This window comes from Cibotium barometz, chromosome 56, assembly GCF_041138505.1.
Source record: "Cibotium barometz isolate CiBa-2024 chromosome 56, ASM4113850v1, whole genome shotgun sequence".
NCBI classification, from domain to species: Eukaryota; Viridiplantae; Streptophyta; class Polypodiopsida; order Cyatheales; family Cibotiaceae; genus Cibotium; species Cibotium barometz.
Window position 1 is genome coordinate 14,407,328 of NC_141101.1, and position 16,887 is coordinate 14,424,214.

Sequence of the window (16,887 nt, forward strand, 5' to 3'; positions counted from 1 at the left end):
TCCATTGGCCAGATCTCCCAAATCCATAAACTCTACCTTGGCCAGAGGGGGGTCAATGTGCCACTCGTGCATGAAATCCGATCACCCTCACCCTCTGCAAGGTGCATCCACTGAAATCATCCAAAGGGAGCTCTGATCTCTCTAATCTTTCATGGGATCCAATCGAAAAGTGAGCAAGGTGCAGCTCTCATCCACGCCATGAACTGCCAAGAGAATATCATGTCTGGTAAACACACCCATCCACTGCAGGTAGGTATAGGGGTTAGCCACTCTTGAGGAGTAGCAGAGTCGATGTCGAAGCTTAGTCTGTCTCTGTCCTGGATCCCAGCCATGCCTCTCTATTGAGCCTCAGGGGGAAGTTGTCTGAATGCAAGCCAATCTCCAAGGGATCTGGCAGGTCCTATACTCAACACTTTCCAGGAAACATGAGGTTGGGCCCCCAGCATGTGCTCGCTAGGTAAACGGATTAGGGGGGTTCCAAATCAAGGGCTGTCGAAGACGCTCCTGCCAGGCTATCGGAACCGACTGTTGGAGGGCCGCGGCCTAAGGTGATCCCAAGCTCGTAGTAGGTTGGCGGAAAATGTGTCCTCAAAAGCTAGGCTAACGCCATGGGCCCGCATCTCTATGAAGACCCATTTGGTGCTCATTGGCCAAGGGCCCCCTAGGTTCAGAGTACGGGCTGAAATCCTAGCCAAAAGGAAGTCCTTCCAGGCCTCACCATGTGGGAGAAAGTCCTCTAACAATCAACTTGCCCAGCCTCCACTGTTGAATCTCCAATCTGTCACCACCCTCCTTTGGAATCAAGTGAATTAGACCCTCTGAGAGCCTCTAGGCTCTCTAGCATGGCGCGTGTGATCATAATCTCATTGGCTGCTCGAAGGCCACTTCCCATGAGATCCTAGTGGTGAAGAAAAAAGGAAATTGGAAGTCCATCGCCTGCGGGCTTTTGCCCCCTAGGAAGAGCCGTCAAGGCCTCCTCTAGCTCCTATGTTGTGAAGGAAGTCAATACGAAGGTCCGGAGAGCGGGGGGAACCACCTCTCTCATGCGCCGCCAAACCCTCTCTCGTGCATCCACCATCTGTGAGGATAATGGGGCCCCCGTGAGGAGGGATCTGAAAAAATCCGTGGCAATAGCTCGCGGGGGGGGGGGGGGTGTGGAGAAATGATAGCTCCATCCTAGCCTCGCAGCCTGCAAACACCATCTCTCCCCGTGCGGGGATCGGCAATCTGAAAGAAATCCCCAGTGACTCTATTTCCAGCCTAGGTCCAGAAGGAAGCTTTGGCATGGTATCTATACTCCACCCTCTGCTCTTGTATGGACTTGAGCTTTGAACGGGCGGAAGCCAGCTAACTCTCAGTCCATGGGCTATCTGGGGAACTCTCCTGAACTTGCTGGAGAGAAGGAAGACCTCGCCAAATGCTCCTCTCCTGCTCACGGAATTCCGCTAATCTGCCTTGTGTTGCCTCCTGCAATAGGTGTTGATCTCGCCAAGGCCCACATTCGAGATGCGTGGCAAAACTTGATAGAAAATCTAGTCCCTCCCATAGGATCAACTCCTCCCAAGCAGAGTACTCTGAGCCTGAGACTGTAGCCGTGCCTCCTCCGAGTCCATCCTTTGTTGACTGTCATGTTAAAGTTCCAACCCATTTACCAAAAGTTGGCCCGAGGAAGGGACCGATGAACTGTACTCCAGAAGATGGCTCTGCCTGCAGCGACATTCAGGGCATAAACATTGAGTTAGCCCACATAGTCCTCTCCAATCCTAATGGTAACCCATTGAGTCCGCTGAGTGTCTATGACACCTAAGCCGACCACTGTCGGCAATAGCTTCTCAGCACTGACAGAAATACAAACTCCCCATTCTGTCCCAGGGAGGCCAAAAGAGGGAGACCAGAAAGTGTGACTCCTGCCTGGTAAAATCTTCTCGTAGCGATGGGTACGCCCCTCGAAAAGATGGTGCTCCTAGAGGAAAATAATGTCAATGGGTCCCCCGACTACTGCTCTATGGAGCTCTCCTCTAAGGACGGCTCACCTCTGAAAGCACAGAGGCCCCCCCAAACCTTGAATGTTCCATGAGGCAATCTGCATATCAATCTCTGTGGGAGGCATAGCTATCGGGACTGCTCTCCACTCAAAGAGTCTTGGGCGTGGGTTTCGACGGGGAGTAATCACAGTCAGTCTTGGGACGAAACGCACCAGGTGGGCGCGGATCCTATCCTCCATGTGTCGCTACTTTGTCCGAGCTCGAGAGTAAGCATACTCTGAACTCCATCAGTCGCAATTTAGTTACATATAGGAGGGGGGGAAGGGGTACTGCAATTGCGATATGAAGGAACACAAACAGTAATACCTCCAAGCTGGAGGACACTGTTAGAAGTCATCTCCTGTCTATTTGTATACACCAGGGCCTCTGTTGTGGGTGTGCCCGCCCGTATATCATTTTTCCACACTCCCTGTATTTTTTCCCTATTTTTCCCATTTTTTTCCTAGTGGCTGGAGGGCTGCCAGTTGATGCCAGGAGCACTCTGAAGTTGGCCGACTGGATCTGTATCAGTCGTGGGCTGTAGGAGTGCTGGCCGACTTGTTCTGTCCAGGCGTGGGGCATCTGATGCTGGCCGACTGCTATATTCAGCAGTCGTGGGATTTTGCTCAGTCGTGGGCCCTTTCTAGTGCTGGCCGACTGCCCTCATGGGCTTGTATATATTGCCCCCCATCCTCCTCCACTTTCTCATTCAGTATTTGCGGGATCTTGTGTATAGAGAAGAGTTTACACACATCTCTCTGTGTTTCTTGTGCTGATTATTTTCTGCAGTCTACTTGCTCTTGTCTACCCAAGTTTGGATATCATTTCCGCTGCATATTCTGACATGGTATCAGAGCCCTAGGCTCTAGGAGATCTTGGGCGTTTTTCTGAGCAAGAGGGGGAGCAACAGGTTGCTGATCGGTGGACTGTTTCGGGCTGAACGGGAAGTGAAGGTGCAAGAGGAAGGCGGGCAAAGGGGCTGGACAGCCACTTGCATATTTTCTGATTTTCAGATTTTTCCCACCCACCCACCCTTTCAGGTTACTCTCCGAGATGGCGGATTTACTCGAGATGGCTGAGAAGCACGTGAAGATTCCGACTCTCCCCACGTTCCCAGTGGATCGGCAGTTGGACGGGTCCAATTATGGCATCTGGAAGGTCATGATGGAGTCATATGATCTTGCTGATTTTATTATCAAAGGGGTGCCAAGGCCGGAAGCTGAGGAAGGGGAGTTATTATCGACGAGGAAGGACCGAGAGGCACAGGCACAAATGTGGGACCGTGTCAACGCCAGGGTCCGGTCGTTTATATTCCTCAATTGCACACCACAGGTGATCAACCATGTGAAGCACATGACGCTGGCGAGAGGCATATGGGAGCACTTGGCTTCTTTGTACAACAGGGTGTCACCCATGAAGCGGATATCCTTGGAAGTGCAGATGCGGGTTATGAACCCTGCAAAGTCTTCGACGATGTGGGAACACATTAACAAGCTGCAGGCCCTTCAGCAGGAAGTCCTTCAAGCTGGGAAAGAGATATCGTCTGAAGATATGGCCATCACGTTACTTTCCCACTTGCCTAGTCAGTATTCCGCTTTCTATTCCTCGTTGATCACGAGTGGTGGCAGGCTCAGCACCATTACTTGGGAGGAGCTTGTGCCAATGGTCCTAGACCAGGAGGAACGTCACGAACCCTCCTCACGGCGGAGGTTCGGAGGCCTTAACTGGCCAACGGTCGAAAGGCCGTAATACCAACAAGGGCAAAGGGAAGGCTTCTCCAGATAAGTCTTCCGAGAAGAAACCTGATCCAGAATGAGAGAAGCTGAAGGCCGAAAGATCGTGTAATGATTGTGGCGAGAAAGGCCACTACTGGAGGAAGTGCCCCAAGCGGACAGGGAAGAGTGCTGATTCCTCAGCCTTAGCTGCGAAGACTCCGGCATTTGTGCACTTGGAGATGGTGGACTCCGATGATTCATCGTCTTCGAGCGAGGAGGCAGTTGGCTTCACCGCAAAAGATACTCGGGAATGGATTCTCGACAGTGGTGCTTCCAGGCACATGACTCCATCCCGTGATTTCTTCCTGGATCTGAAACGGCAGTCAGGTCGTATCTTTATTGGCGATAACTCCACTATTCCGATTCATAGTGAGGGCCGGATGGAGATCATTCCCGACGGCAAGGGGGGCAAGCATGCTTCCCGTGTTCTTTATGTCCCTGCTCTGGGCTTTCATCTTTTGTCAGTGCATGAGGTATGCAAGACTGGCTTTCGGGTGGAATTTGAGGAGCATTCAGTTGCTCTAAGGGACCGTGAGACAGGTAAAGTTGTTTGGGAAGGCGGTGTGGAGAACGGCATCTACAAGCTCTCTGCACTCTCCTCACTGACAGGCTCTCAGGTCGGAGATTTGTGGCACTTTCGTTTTGGCCACTTAAATGTGGATGCTTTGCGGCGCGCCTTCCGGGACCAGATGGTGGTTGGCTTGCCAGATGTTGGTAGTAGGCAAGGACACTGCAGTTCTTGCATACGTGGTAAGTAGCACAGGGAATCCTTTCCGAAGCAGGCTTCCAGGCGGGCTTCGAAACCTTTGGAGTTGATTCACACTGACTTGTGTGGACCACAGCAGATACCATCCTTGGGAGGATCTCTCTACTTCATGCTGCTTGTTGATGATTGTACTAGATTCACGTGTGTCTACTTTCTTTCACAGAAGGACCAGGCTTTTGCTCGGTTCAAGGATTGGCACGTGATGGTGGAGAAAGAGTCTGGATTTCAGGTCAAGACTCTCAGGGCTGACAAAGGAGGGGAATTCTCCTCGACTGTATTCTTTCGGTTTTGTGCAGATCATGGCATCAAGAGGGAATTGGCCAATACCGGATCGCCTTCGGAGAATGGAGTTGTTGAACGTAAGAACAGGACTGTGGTGGAGATGGCGAGGACTATGCTGGAGCATCGTGATCTTCCTCGTCCACTTTGGGGTGAGGCTGTGGCAACAGCTGTCCATACCATTAACGTAGATGATATAGAGGGAGGGGAATGTGGCTCGCTGATAGGTGTGAAGAAGCTGGTGATCTGTTGGCTGGGATCTTTGGAGAGAGAGAGAGAGAGAGAGAGAGAGAGAATAGACAAGTACACAAGATAGGGTCTCAAACACCCTCTGAAGGGCCCCCACCACGTACGGTGTATTTGCTTTATTAGAATGATGAGAATAAAACCCAATCTTGGAGACCTTCCTTGGTTGGAAACTACAGCTTGAAGATGCCCTGTTCAAGGTCACCTTGTGTTAGCCTTCCCTTTGGCTGTCCTAGTCCTTGGAGTGCTTCGGCAACTTGTGAATAATTAGAGGATTATGTTGAAAACTGGCAACACCTTATAATAAGCTAGTTGGCCTCTTCTAGGTGTGTCAGCCTGTTTTTAGGACTAGTTTACCCAATATATATATATATATATATATATATATATATATATATATATATATATACATACATGAGTGCTGTCCGATCTAGTGTATTTCATCCACAATCAGATGGTGAGATAGAAATTTATAATTAGTTGGCCTTTGATGTTCCCAAATCCTGTTGCCATGACACGCAGTTGAAATGGCAACATTATCTTCCTTTGTTGCAGGCTATCCTAAACGACACTCTGTCACATGCATCCGGCACTTGGATGCCATGTGGACATATCTGTACAACAGGTGTAGTATCTTAAGAGTGGTTATTGGCCCCTTGTGAACCCTTGTCCGGGACGAGTCAGCCAGAAGTCCACTAGAGAGTCATGGAATAACTGCTCGAACTTCTCCAAGGTACTGTTGATACCACTATTACCCCCAACAACAGAAGCATTGGCATCATGAAGAAGTGCTTGTCTTCTCTCCCTTAGCACACATAGCTGGTTGGTTCTGATACCAATGTAACATGCTAATTATGCGGAAGTGTGATTAATGATGATTAACGCTAATCACATGTGCAATGATGAGTAGAGAGAAGAAGAGAGAGACTCTTTACCTAACCTACTCCTAATGTATATTTACTAAATGAATGAGTAATTACAATGATTGCAGGTCACAAATTTGACTCTTAAATGCTATGCATAAACTAAATGCTTATTGTCCTCCTCCATGTGTTAGTGTAAAACGCTAATGTGAAGGTGTACTTGGCTGATTCAAATGTTGGTCTTGGCTGTGAAGCCTTCGTCTTTGAATGCTCACAAATGATCCATGACTTGCCTTTTTATAGGGATATTGATAGCAAGTCGTATTCAGGTCGGTTTTGCCTTTTTGACCTACATAATAATGTCCAAAATGTCATATTTAGCCTCCAAACTATACCCAAAAGGTGTCCCAACTATTGGTCCATGTCGGCACCCTCGGGCACTATTTAAGCTCCCAAAACTGCAATTGCCCATATATGGCCTCTAACTTTGCCCTTTAGCTGGCTGCAAGAAATAATCATGTCTACGTGGCACGTCAAAAGGTGTGCACGTGACATCTCCTTCTGCTAAACTTGGAGTATTGGGGCAAACCATGCGACCTCCATTGGAACATCCACTAGAACTTTGGCACATGGATGCTCTTTTGACATGGGAGACTCTTTTGTTCCCTTGGAATCTGTTGAGGCACTATTCTCATCCTCCTCTATTGTGGATTCAAAGAGACATACTTGAATGGTAGGCGTTACTGCCTCTTGTGGCCATTTGAGATGAAATCCAGTACTTGCGTTGACTCTTGATTTGACACTTCCACCATCGACAGTGGCATCCTCTTAGGAGCGTCCACTAGTCTACACTCCCTACTTTGAGGAAAGTGTCTCCTGATCCACTTCTGGTCTTGGAAGTTCTGTGGTATCCTTGGAAACTCCCTCTTGCTAAGCTTTAACCTCCGGTGAATCCTTCGTACCTTTGCCTATAGTCTTTGTGATTAAAGTCCGTCTCTGTAAAAGGGCTTCCAAGTGGGCTTGACTTTCTTTAAATTCTTAACACCATCGAGCTTGTCGTTCTTCGTGTTCTCGATGCCTTCGAGCTTCAATTTCTTCTGTAAATCTAGCAATAATTTCTTCCCATCTTTGAAGATAGCGAGCTTCCCGTTCTTCTTTTCTTTGTCAGGACGTCTTATCGATCTCTCGCATTGCCCGCAAATACTTCTTGGAGGGTGGCTCCTCAGCGATGAAGAAAATGCAGATTTTTCCCACTAGACCTAGACTTGGCACAACAAAATACATAACTCTAAGGTTGATTGTAACATGCACCAGAAGTATCCGTAATTTGAGGATCCTGTCACACAAATGCTCACATCGTCTTCTGTATCTTGAGTTTCGCGAGTTTAGCAATCCACTTTACGACTTCAAACTTTAAGAGATTTGAGAGAGAGAGAGAGATGGAAACTGTACACCGTATGGGGTCCCGAATTACCCATTGAAGGGCCCCCTATCCCGTTACCGGAATAGCATTTGCTTTATTTCTTTGAAGAGACTGACGGTGGACTGACAATAAGCCAAACGCAAGATCTAGGAAGACCAAGAGTTTGGCTGAACTGTACACGGCTGTCGAAGCACCAATGATGACCAATCTCGAGCCTATGCACTCTTCTCAATGGATGTAGGAAGGCTTCAAATCTAAGGCTGAGAGAAGGAGCTGATTGGGACTGTTCTAGACTATGTATGAATGCTGAAAATGAGTATGAATGCTGAGTTTTACCTTCACCAAGTGGCTATAGCAAAACGATGCATATGAGGTTGCTGAAAATTGTATGTATGCTGAAAACGCAAAGGGGACTGAATGCTGAATGCTGTAGATGCTGCGTTTTACTGCATAGAGGCTGAATTGCTCAAGCGTTGATGCTCCTATATGCTGATGAGGAAAACGCTGAGGTATGAGGTGCTGAATTCTGCAATCGCTTTATGCTCCTTGTGCTGAAGGCTTCAAGCGATGAGGTCTTCAATGCTGATTATGATCTGAATGAATAAATGGATGATATGCTAAGCTATTTATATGGACATGGGGTGCTGGTCGGCTGGCTACAGGACTGGCCGACTGCACTTGTCCAAGAAAATATATAAATGATGTAAAAAATTCCCAATAAATGTTGAAAAATATGGGAATAATACTGGATAAATACTGATGACTTCTAGATGATATCTGAAGGCTTCTGCAATGGTCTAGATGGCCTACATGCATATGGAATGAATGCTATGCATAAATGCACACATGTCCTGATGCAAACTCTAAGGCTTCTACTGACTCTACATGCATGAATGCATCTCTTCAAGTGGGTTAAGGGACTTGGATTGACTGATTGACTGTCTAAGGCTGAGAATGAGCTACGGAGCTCATGCTTGACTTATCCTGGACTGAGAATTACAATGGGGTCACGGCGTACGATAAATATCATCCTAAAAAGGTACTAGTAATGTACAATGTTGCACTGATGATGATGAGCCATCTTGTCACCATGCACTACAGCGCAGAGTGCATGTGACATTGATGCAAATTGAAAATAGAGCTGAAAATGTTGAGCTATGGTCTCCTGTTGAGAATGGGCATGCGTGATGCTCCACCTTTGGAATTGATGTGAGAGCCAATGTTATGCTCCTTTGAGCACACAACTCCCACATAATGCTTTCCTTTGTTCTGCCTACTGCAAGCCACCTTGTAAATGCTACCTTGGCTGCATTCTTCTATGGATCTGTGCACCTTTCTTGGGACAACTTATTGCTTAGATGGCTGAGCTTAGTGCTTAGATACCAATGTAGCATGCAACCAGCATGATCGTGTGACACACGATAAGAGCTTCTTTATACCTTTATAGAACGACGGCTGGCTGAGGATTGCCAAATGCAAGGACGATGTAGACCAAACATGAACCATCAAGCGAACTGAAGACAATTGTGAAGCTAACTTTGGAAGCCTTTATGAACATCCAGATCTGCTAAGGGAGATGCAAGAATGAAGGCTGAATGCTGAAGAACACCTCGGGATGCCTTGGATTGAAGCACAATGAAGCGCTTGGCTGTAGATATGTATGTACAAGCCAAAAGACTTAGGCATACATAACTCTGCTCTTGTTTGACATTGTGTGAAAATGAGATGATTTATGCAAGGGACTGAAGGATTGCTTATATATGCTCCCTAGATGCTGGTTGGTTTTGTAAGCATGCTGTTGGCCTGTTGAATATGCTCACGACTGAGTGAAAATTGTATATATGTATGCGCTTCACACGTGCGGGCTGGGAGGCTGTTTTGCTGCTGGCCGACAGGCCCCTTTTAGGCTTCTATGGCTGGCTGACAGGGTTGTTTGGCCAACTTGCTCGGCATGGGATTTTTTCCCTTTTTAGGGTGGCTAACTGGGCTCCTGTGCCCCTAAGCCCTTGGGCTAGTGTGAGGATTTGTACATATCACTTGCAGAGATCTGTCCGCCCGCTCTTCCTGTAAGCGGTGGTGGTGGAACGATGAAGTTCTGGATGTGGTGTATGAAAACAGGAGACTCCATCAAGTAGGCCATTGTGGTTTAGCTGCCTCCATGTGGAAAGCAAGTCAAGCCTCCAAAAGCGGGCCAATGGGACATCCTGTTATAAAGTAGTAGGTCATGCGCATCCCCAAACTCGAGGAGGTATCTGTCATATCTATTGATGTGTCCGGCGTCCTCTGAGCACCTTTGCATCCCCAACTCCATTGGGTATCTCTAGCAACATCATTGGGTCTACGTGGGAGATCATGCCCACATGAACCTACTTGATGGCTGTTCAGGCATTGAGAGAGAAAGAAAGAAAGTTCTATTAATGTCTACAAAAGACTATGAGACCAAATGTGTCACAATGTGTCCATGAAGTGAAGTAACAAAATCATGGAAAAAACTTGAGAAAAAACCCAATCATAGATGAGAGAAAAGCAACAGCCCTATAAGTTCCATGGTACAATGCTACAATGATACAACGTGAGGGGATCAACATGGGTCCTTGACATCTATGACTATAGCATAGTTGCATGCAATGGGAATGGCAACGGAAACGGATGATGTCTCCACAATTAGGAAACGGAAACGGCTGGGTGTGCAAGTGAGGAGAGGGAGCTATCCATCGATGTGTGGTAGGGGTCCATAAAGGATATCCAGCATCAGCGAGGGGGTGAGGAGGGCCTCTAGATCTACAAGACCTAGGAGAAGTTAGGATGATGGCCCCTACAGACGCTTGGTGGAGGGCAAGGATCTCATCAATCTGGGGCTGGTGAGCCTAGGGTGCTTGAGGTCCAGGAGGGTGAGGCCATTTGGCTCTCCGAAGTGCAGTGGCAGTGGGCACGAGGTAGGGCAACTCTAGTCAAGGGGTGAGATGGTGGGCCCCTTGTCGCTACTGTGGTGGCCTCATCTATGTGAGTGTCCTCCTGTGGGCGAAAAAAATTGGTGATGGTAGACTGAGATGGGTTCCGGGGTTGAGGATATCTGAATGGTACCTCTTTGAGAGAGAGAGAGAGAGAGAGAGAGAGAGAGAGAGAGAGATTGTTTTTGTCTTATGAGAGCTAATACAACCTATGAGATCCAAAACAACAAGTGTAAAAATAGTAATTGAAAGTCATGTCTAGGTAGGTGTGGATGTGGCAGGTCCATTGTGTGCTTCATGGTGATAGGAATTCCTCTCTAATGAAGGCTGCAATAACAATAGTCTTTGCCCCTACCGCAAAAGGACAGTGTGGATGTGATCATCCTGCCAATATTTTTGCCAATAACTTTGTTTAGAGGAGAAACATGCATGTAACATGCTGAAGTTTACAGATAGGATTATACTATGATAAGGAATATTCACCACCTTGGTTCTTGACGATTGCACAATGTAGTGGAGATGAGAGAGAGAGAGAGAGAGAGAGAGAGAGAGAGAGAGAGAGAGCAAAGACAAGTACAACCGATTGGGTCCCAAATACCCTATGAAGGCCCCCCACCAAGGACTGGTGTATTTGCTTTATTGAATGATGTAAAAGACTGACTTCTTGGAGACCTTGCTTGGCTCGAAATCTGCAGCCTGAAGATGACCAAATTTGACCTTCAAGTTCACCTTTGCTTTAGGCTTCCTTGGCTGTCCTGGCCGTTGGAGTACTTCAGCACTTTGTGAATAATAAGATGCTTTGACGCTTGCCAAGCCTATGCTTTTATAGGGTCCAAATATGCTGGTCGGTTTGCTGAAATAGCTGTCGGCCAGATCATTAATGCATCATAACCTGATTTAACCACCATCAATGGCTATTGATGGGCCCAAACATTGGCTCATGGGCTGCCCAAAGGTAGCCCAAGTGTAGGGCCCACATAGACATAGTCTATGGCCTTGCTCTTCCTGCTTCTACATGCAACTATATGCAACCTCAATGTCCTTGCATCTGGCTGGAAGCCTATCAATGTTTGGAACACCACATCATCATTCTAGAGGGTGACTCATAATAGTACGGACTAACAGTGCTCCATGTGGAGGACATGCACACTTGACCATGACTATGTATAGGACCTGTACACGTGACACTGGATGCTTAGAGTGGATCCCTGGCTGACTCGTCCCGGACTAGGGCCCACAAGGGGCCAGTTACCACTCTAGATCCGGCACCTGCTGTACAGTTATGTCCACGTGGCATCCAAGTGTGGGATGCACTCGACATCCCCTTTTGCTTAACTTGACGGAAGCTCCATGGCCTCCAAGTTGTCAGTCAATAATGCAGGCTAATCTTCAAAAAACTTCTTGTCAAGCCACACCGCTTCATGTGTCCCTCAGACTTGAAACTTCGCGAGGAACTGTTTTTCTCTTCGGCCAGAGCCATGCTTGAAGCGATCCAAGAGGACATGTTCTAGAACCATAACTTCGGCTTCGTCCATTGTGTCTGGTTTGTGTTCATCGTAGACAATGGAGAGGGGAGGTCCGTTTGAAGGCTTCAACTAACTGACATGGAACACATCATGCATGGTCCAACTGGGAGGTAGCCTTAGCTTCATAGAAACCTTATTGATCTTCTTTAGAATGGAAAAAGGTCCAAAGCTCCGAAACGATAACTTTGGGCATTGCTTGCCCTCCTGTTTCAACCTTTGCTTCATAATCCTAAGATATACCCAATCTCCTTTCCAAGAAGATCACATCCCTTCTGTCCTTGTTGGCTTGTCGAGTATGGGCATCTTGCACTTTAGCCAACCTATCCTTACAGACTCCAAAATCTCCTAGTAAGACTCTGTCAACCTGTTAGCTTTAGGCATCAAGGACAACGTCTTGGTGAAAAAAGACTGGAACGGTCTTCCAAATGCTACCTCATATGGAGTCTTGTCAATAACTGGTCAAAAAAGATTGAAATGGTCTTCCAAATGGTGCCTCGTGTGGAGTCTTGCCAATAGCTGAAGAAAAAGAGCCATTTAAAACAGCTTGAACAAAAGGTAAAAACTTCTCCTACTTACCTTGCCGATCGTGGGGGCTTAACACTTGAGCACGTCAAATGCCAATATATTGTAAATCTTCGTCTGTTGGGTGAAATGCACTGGAATAATTGGCAATGGTTGTAACAACCCTACTTTCTTCCTCGCGGGGAGCTTTCACGTTTTGACAAATCAAACTGTGCTGCACATGCATGTGAACACGTCTGGCCTCGTTCTTGGCCAATAAAACTATCGCTATGACTTCTCCAAAGTCAAGTTTATGCTCCTATGACCACCAGTAATGGCATTGTGGGCATCATGGATAAGAGTTGCTTGAAATTGTTTCAAGACATAGAGGCGACCTTTGTAGAAAAGACAACCATTGTGTATCAAGAAGTGGCATGGTCCTGAGGCGTCCAATGCTTGTTACCACTAAGAACCAAATTCCATGGAATCCGCATACTTGTGCTTCATCTTGTCTAGTTCTATACCAGTGAGATCCATCCATGTGGATTGGATGAGGGACACAGTTCCTTTCTCGCTCAAGGCATCGGCCACTAGATTGGCCTTGCTTGGAAGGAACTCAATCATTTCACCAAATTTTTGAAAAATTTGGCTCCAATGGTGTTGTCGGTCACTCCAATTCACGCTTGGCATCGTCTAAAGCCAACGCAAAGCTTGGTGATTTGTGCGAACTTCAAAGTTGCACCCATAGAGGAAGTGCTTTTGGCTTGTACCACCATCAGGAGCTTCCGATTATAGATCGAGTACTTTTCGTTAGGAATTAACTCATGGGACATGTAAGCGTGTGGATGCCCATTCTATTGCAAGACTGGTCCAATAGCGATGTTACTTGCATTGGTGATCACTTGGAATGGGTCATTCCATGAGGCTAGTGCTATGCAAGGAGCCTTAGATAATGCAACCTTAAGGTCCTTGAAAGCCTGAAATCCACGAGGGGTCATGTGAATATGTTGCATGTGAGTCTTGAAACCTTTGAGCAAATCAGTGAGAGTTGCTGAGACATCATAAAACTTGTCGATGTGGGTGGAATATGTTTGGTAAATGCCCACAAATGACCGAATATCATATGCGGTTTGTGGAATCTCCCAGTTTAGGATTTCCGCCGCCTTTGTGGGATTGCCTTCAACACTGATTGTGTATCCAAGGTAATGAACCTCGTATAGATAAAACTCGGATTTTTTCTCATTGACATACAACTCATTGCTTCCAAAAATTTAATCACTTTCTCTACATCAAAGTCGTGTTGCTCTTCTGTAGCTGAAAATATCAGTATGTCATCCAAGAAGATGAAGACACACTTGCCAATCAAGTCCCTGAACACACGCATGATCATGCGGTTAAATGTAGCTGGGGCGTTTGTTAAACTAATGGGCATGGCCACGAACTCGTAGTGGGCCCGTTCAGGTCGGAAGTTCAGTTTGGATGCGGTTTTGGGGATGACCCCTTTCACAACAATTTGTACTTGATGGTACCCATTTTTTAGGTCAATGTTCGAAAACACCTTAGCTCCATTCAGCCTAGGGGGTCGGTGTGGGAGATTTGCTCAAGCTAACACAACCTTTTCTACATCTGACTTCCTACCAACAACAAAATAAGCCTCAAACTAATGAATCCATGAGTACAAAGTTGTCCCCCTTTCATGAAGGTGAGTCCAGGAAGTTACCGGTACTGTCCTTGCGTCGAGAGCTGCAAGGAAGTGCTTGTGCTCCACATGTCATCTTTGTTCCTCCAGTGTGGCAGTGCAAGATTTACAAACACACTCCACAATATTTACAATCTGAGCCTGACTGTAGTTATTGCCCCATGCGCCTACCTGTCCATACACCATGCACAGCTCTATGACCTCCGGCCCTAAGCCCTTGATAGAAGAACATCCCTGGACTCAACCTTGTACACGGTCCCTCCATCTGTAGTAGCCAGACTATAGTTAACAGCCCAAGATTTCGGTTCGTTATTTTAGTTGTATGATTTACATGAGATACTCGGCGGTGGTAAATTACAGCCCAAGATGTCCATATATCACGTTAGTTGTATAATCTGCATGAGATACTTGGTGATAAGTATGTCTGCTCTGGTGTATCTTTCACAAGATTCTGCATGATACAATCTCTCTTCATAGGGGCCCGAGGCCTGGGGCCAGCTATCAAACCACTTATGGATGTGTGTGTGTTTACTGCAGGATGTCTGGCACTGCGAAATTTGTGGTTCAAGGCCTGGAAGAGGTTTTGGTAAGTTTCATAAACGAATACCCTAAATTTGATTTTATTTTTGCAGTTTCTTATTTTTCCAACTCTTAGCTCTTTTCTTTGTTTGCAGAGACTACTGTGGAAGTGCTCCCACGGCTTTGCAAGATAAAATATGATAGTGGAATTTTAGACGAGCTTCTGTTTGTTGATATACCGAATGAGTATCGCCTCAGTTCGGGTGTTATGGTGCTGGAGTATGGCAAGGCTATCCAGGAGAGCATCTTTGATCAGCTGCGGGTTGTTCGAGAAGGCCAACTCCGAATTATTTTCTCCCCAGAACGCAAGGTTGGTGTGTGTATGCTGTTTTATCTACATGCAACTCAACCTTTGGATGGCTATGAAGGACGTGAGGGAACTCTTACACTGAACTGCAGATTCTCTTGTGGGAATTCTGTGCACGCTGTCACGAGGAGCTTCTACCACGCAGGCTATTGGTTCCACAGGTGCATTTTTCTTGCCAATTCTTTTTGGCCACGTTTTAAGGTGCCGCTGCTAGGGTATCTGTAGGGGCAAGAATGCAATCCAATCATGCTTCAAACACACATATTCCACATTAGAGTATTGAACATCCCTTTTATAGCAAGAAAAACGACACTTGGAGCTACGTTGATGCATAGGTATTGGGCAGCATTGGTGTTGATAGACCCAGCAGGGTTTGGAGTTGAAGTAGCACATGTAAGGTGATTGGCTTGTTAAATGGTTGCTGTGGGTGCAAACTGATATCGCAAATGTTTCAGTTTTTGGTTGAAATAAAATTAAATAAAATCTCCTGAACAAGCAATATGTGTAGTGGATGATTAATAGATCATAATTGCACAGGTAAAATTCACAACAGATGTGTATATAGAGACCGTTATGCAAAAAGCAATCCCTACAGTTTTGAAGTGAAGTAGCTCACAACGTAGGTGATGGCTTGCTAAGTGGTTGGTGCAGAAGGGAAGTCTTGAAATAAAATCGCTTGTATCGCACAGATGTGGTGCGGAGGACATTTCAGGGGATGTGGGATTGTAATTGAAAACGTATAGTTTTGTTTACTTGCTTGTGTCTACAGCCGATGCCTCCTTGCATCCTTTCACACCGTGAGCTGCTTGCAAACATCTCCCTAGCCCCCCCCTCCCCCTTTTTTTTTTCTTTTTTCTCCTTTTTGACTACTGTTCTTCTCTAGAGAGATGGTAATTACATTGCCTGAAAACTTGATGGTTTTGCTAGCTATCTTGGCTTCAAGAGGAGAGGGAAAAATGCAACCTTGAGAAATTGAATTTAGCCTTTCACCTGATCCTTTGGAGGAACAGGGAGTCCACCCCACACAAACATGCACCTCCTTCCCTCCCCTCCAACACCCCCACACAAGCCCTGCCTCCCCCCCCCCCCCCCCCCCAACCCCCGTGCCACACACACACACACACACACACACACACGAGAGGTTGACATATAGAGTCTATTTGAGGTTGCAGATGCTGGCCCTGCACAGTGATCATATCATAGGTGGTACTTCATATTCATGATATGGGCCAGTTGGCTACTTTTTGTACTCAGATGGCTATCTTATCTTTTTGCATGATCACTAGTTGTTTCCATTTTCTTTTCCATTATCTAGTTACCTCATGGAACTATTGTTGGTCTCGTGGAACCTTCGGGTCTTTTGTAGATGTTTAATACAACCATCAAAATGAGGGACAAGGCATGGCTGCAGCACCTCAAATGCACGAGGAAATAAAATAACTAAAAATACAGGTGAAGGAGATAAAAACCTTCGCCAAGGTTGCACAGCGCACCAAGGCGGAGGCGGAAGAAAATGCTAAGTGGATTGATGTGGTAAAAAAGCACAAGGGAATGCCTGACAATAACGTGGAGGTGATGAATGCAACCCTCGAAGAAGAGGCTAAACGGCGAGCCAGAGCCCTACATGTACGGGTTAGAGGGTAGGGGGAGAAAGGTACTCCTCAAGAAGATGCTAAGACACTGAGTACAAAGATAGGAGCCACATGGATTCCTATAGCAGAGGCCTGGAGAGTGGGAAAGGATGCCACCAGAGCACGAGCATTGATATTGAAATTTGCAGATATGGATAAGAAGAAGGCCTTTCTCGCTAAGAGGGCCGCGCTTAAGGGAGAGAGAATTTATCTAGATGAGGATCTTACGCTGGCCCAGGTAGCACACCGGAAGGAAAACATACCTCGAGTGTTCGAAGCACGTAAGGAGGGGAAGTGGGCTGTATATAGAGATGGGC

The 16,887-nt window shown here is 46.6% G+C and overlaps 1 protein-coding gene across 1 annotated transcript in view; it reads left to right on the top strand.

The window, feature by feature from the left end:
- LOC147606934 (uncharacterized) overlaps positions 1–16,887 on the top strand; it is a 66,906-nt gene that overhangs the window by 23,965 nt on the left and 26,054 nt on the right. Inside the window, exons 3-5 of the mRNA XM_086790958.1 lie at positions 14,591–14,639; positions 14,728–14,942; positions 15,032–15,100. Coding sequence (XP_086647084.1) covers positions 14,591–14,639; positions 14,728–14,942; positions 15,032–15,100 — 333 coding nt within the window. The remainder of the gene's footprint in view (positions 1–14,590; positions 14,640–14,727; positions 14,943–15,031; positions 15,101–16,887) is intronic.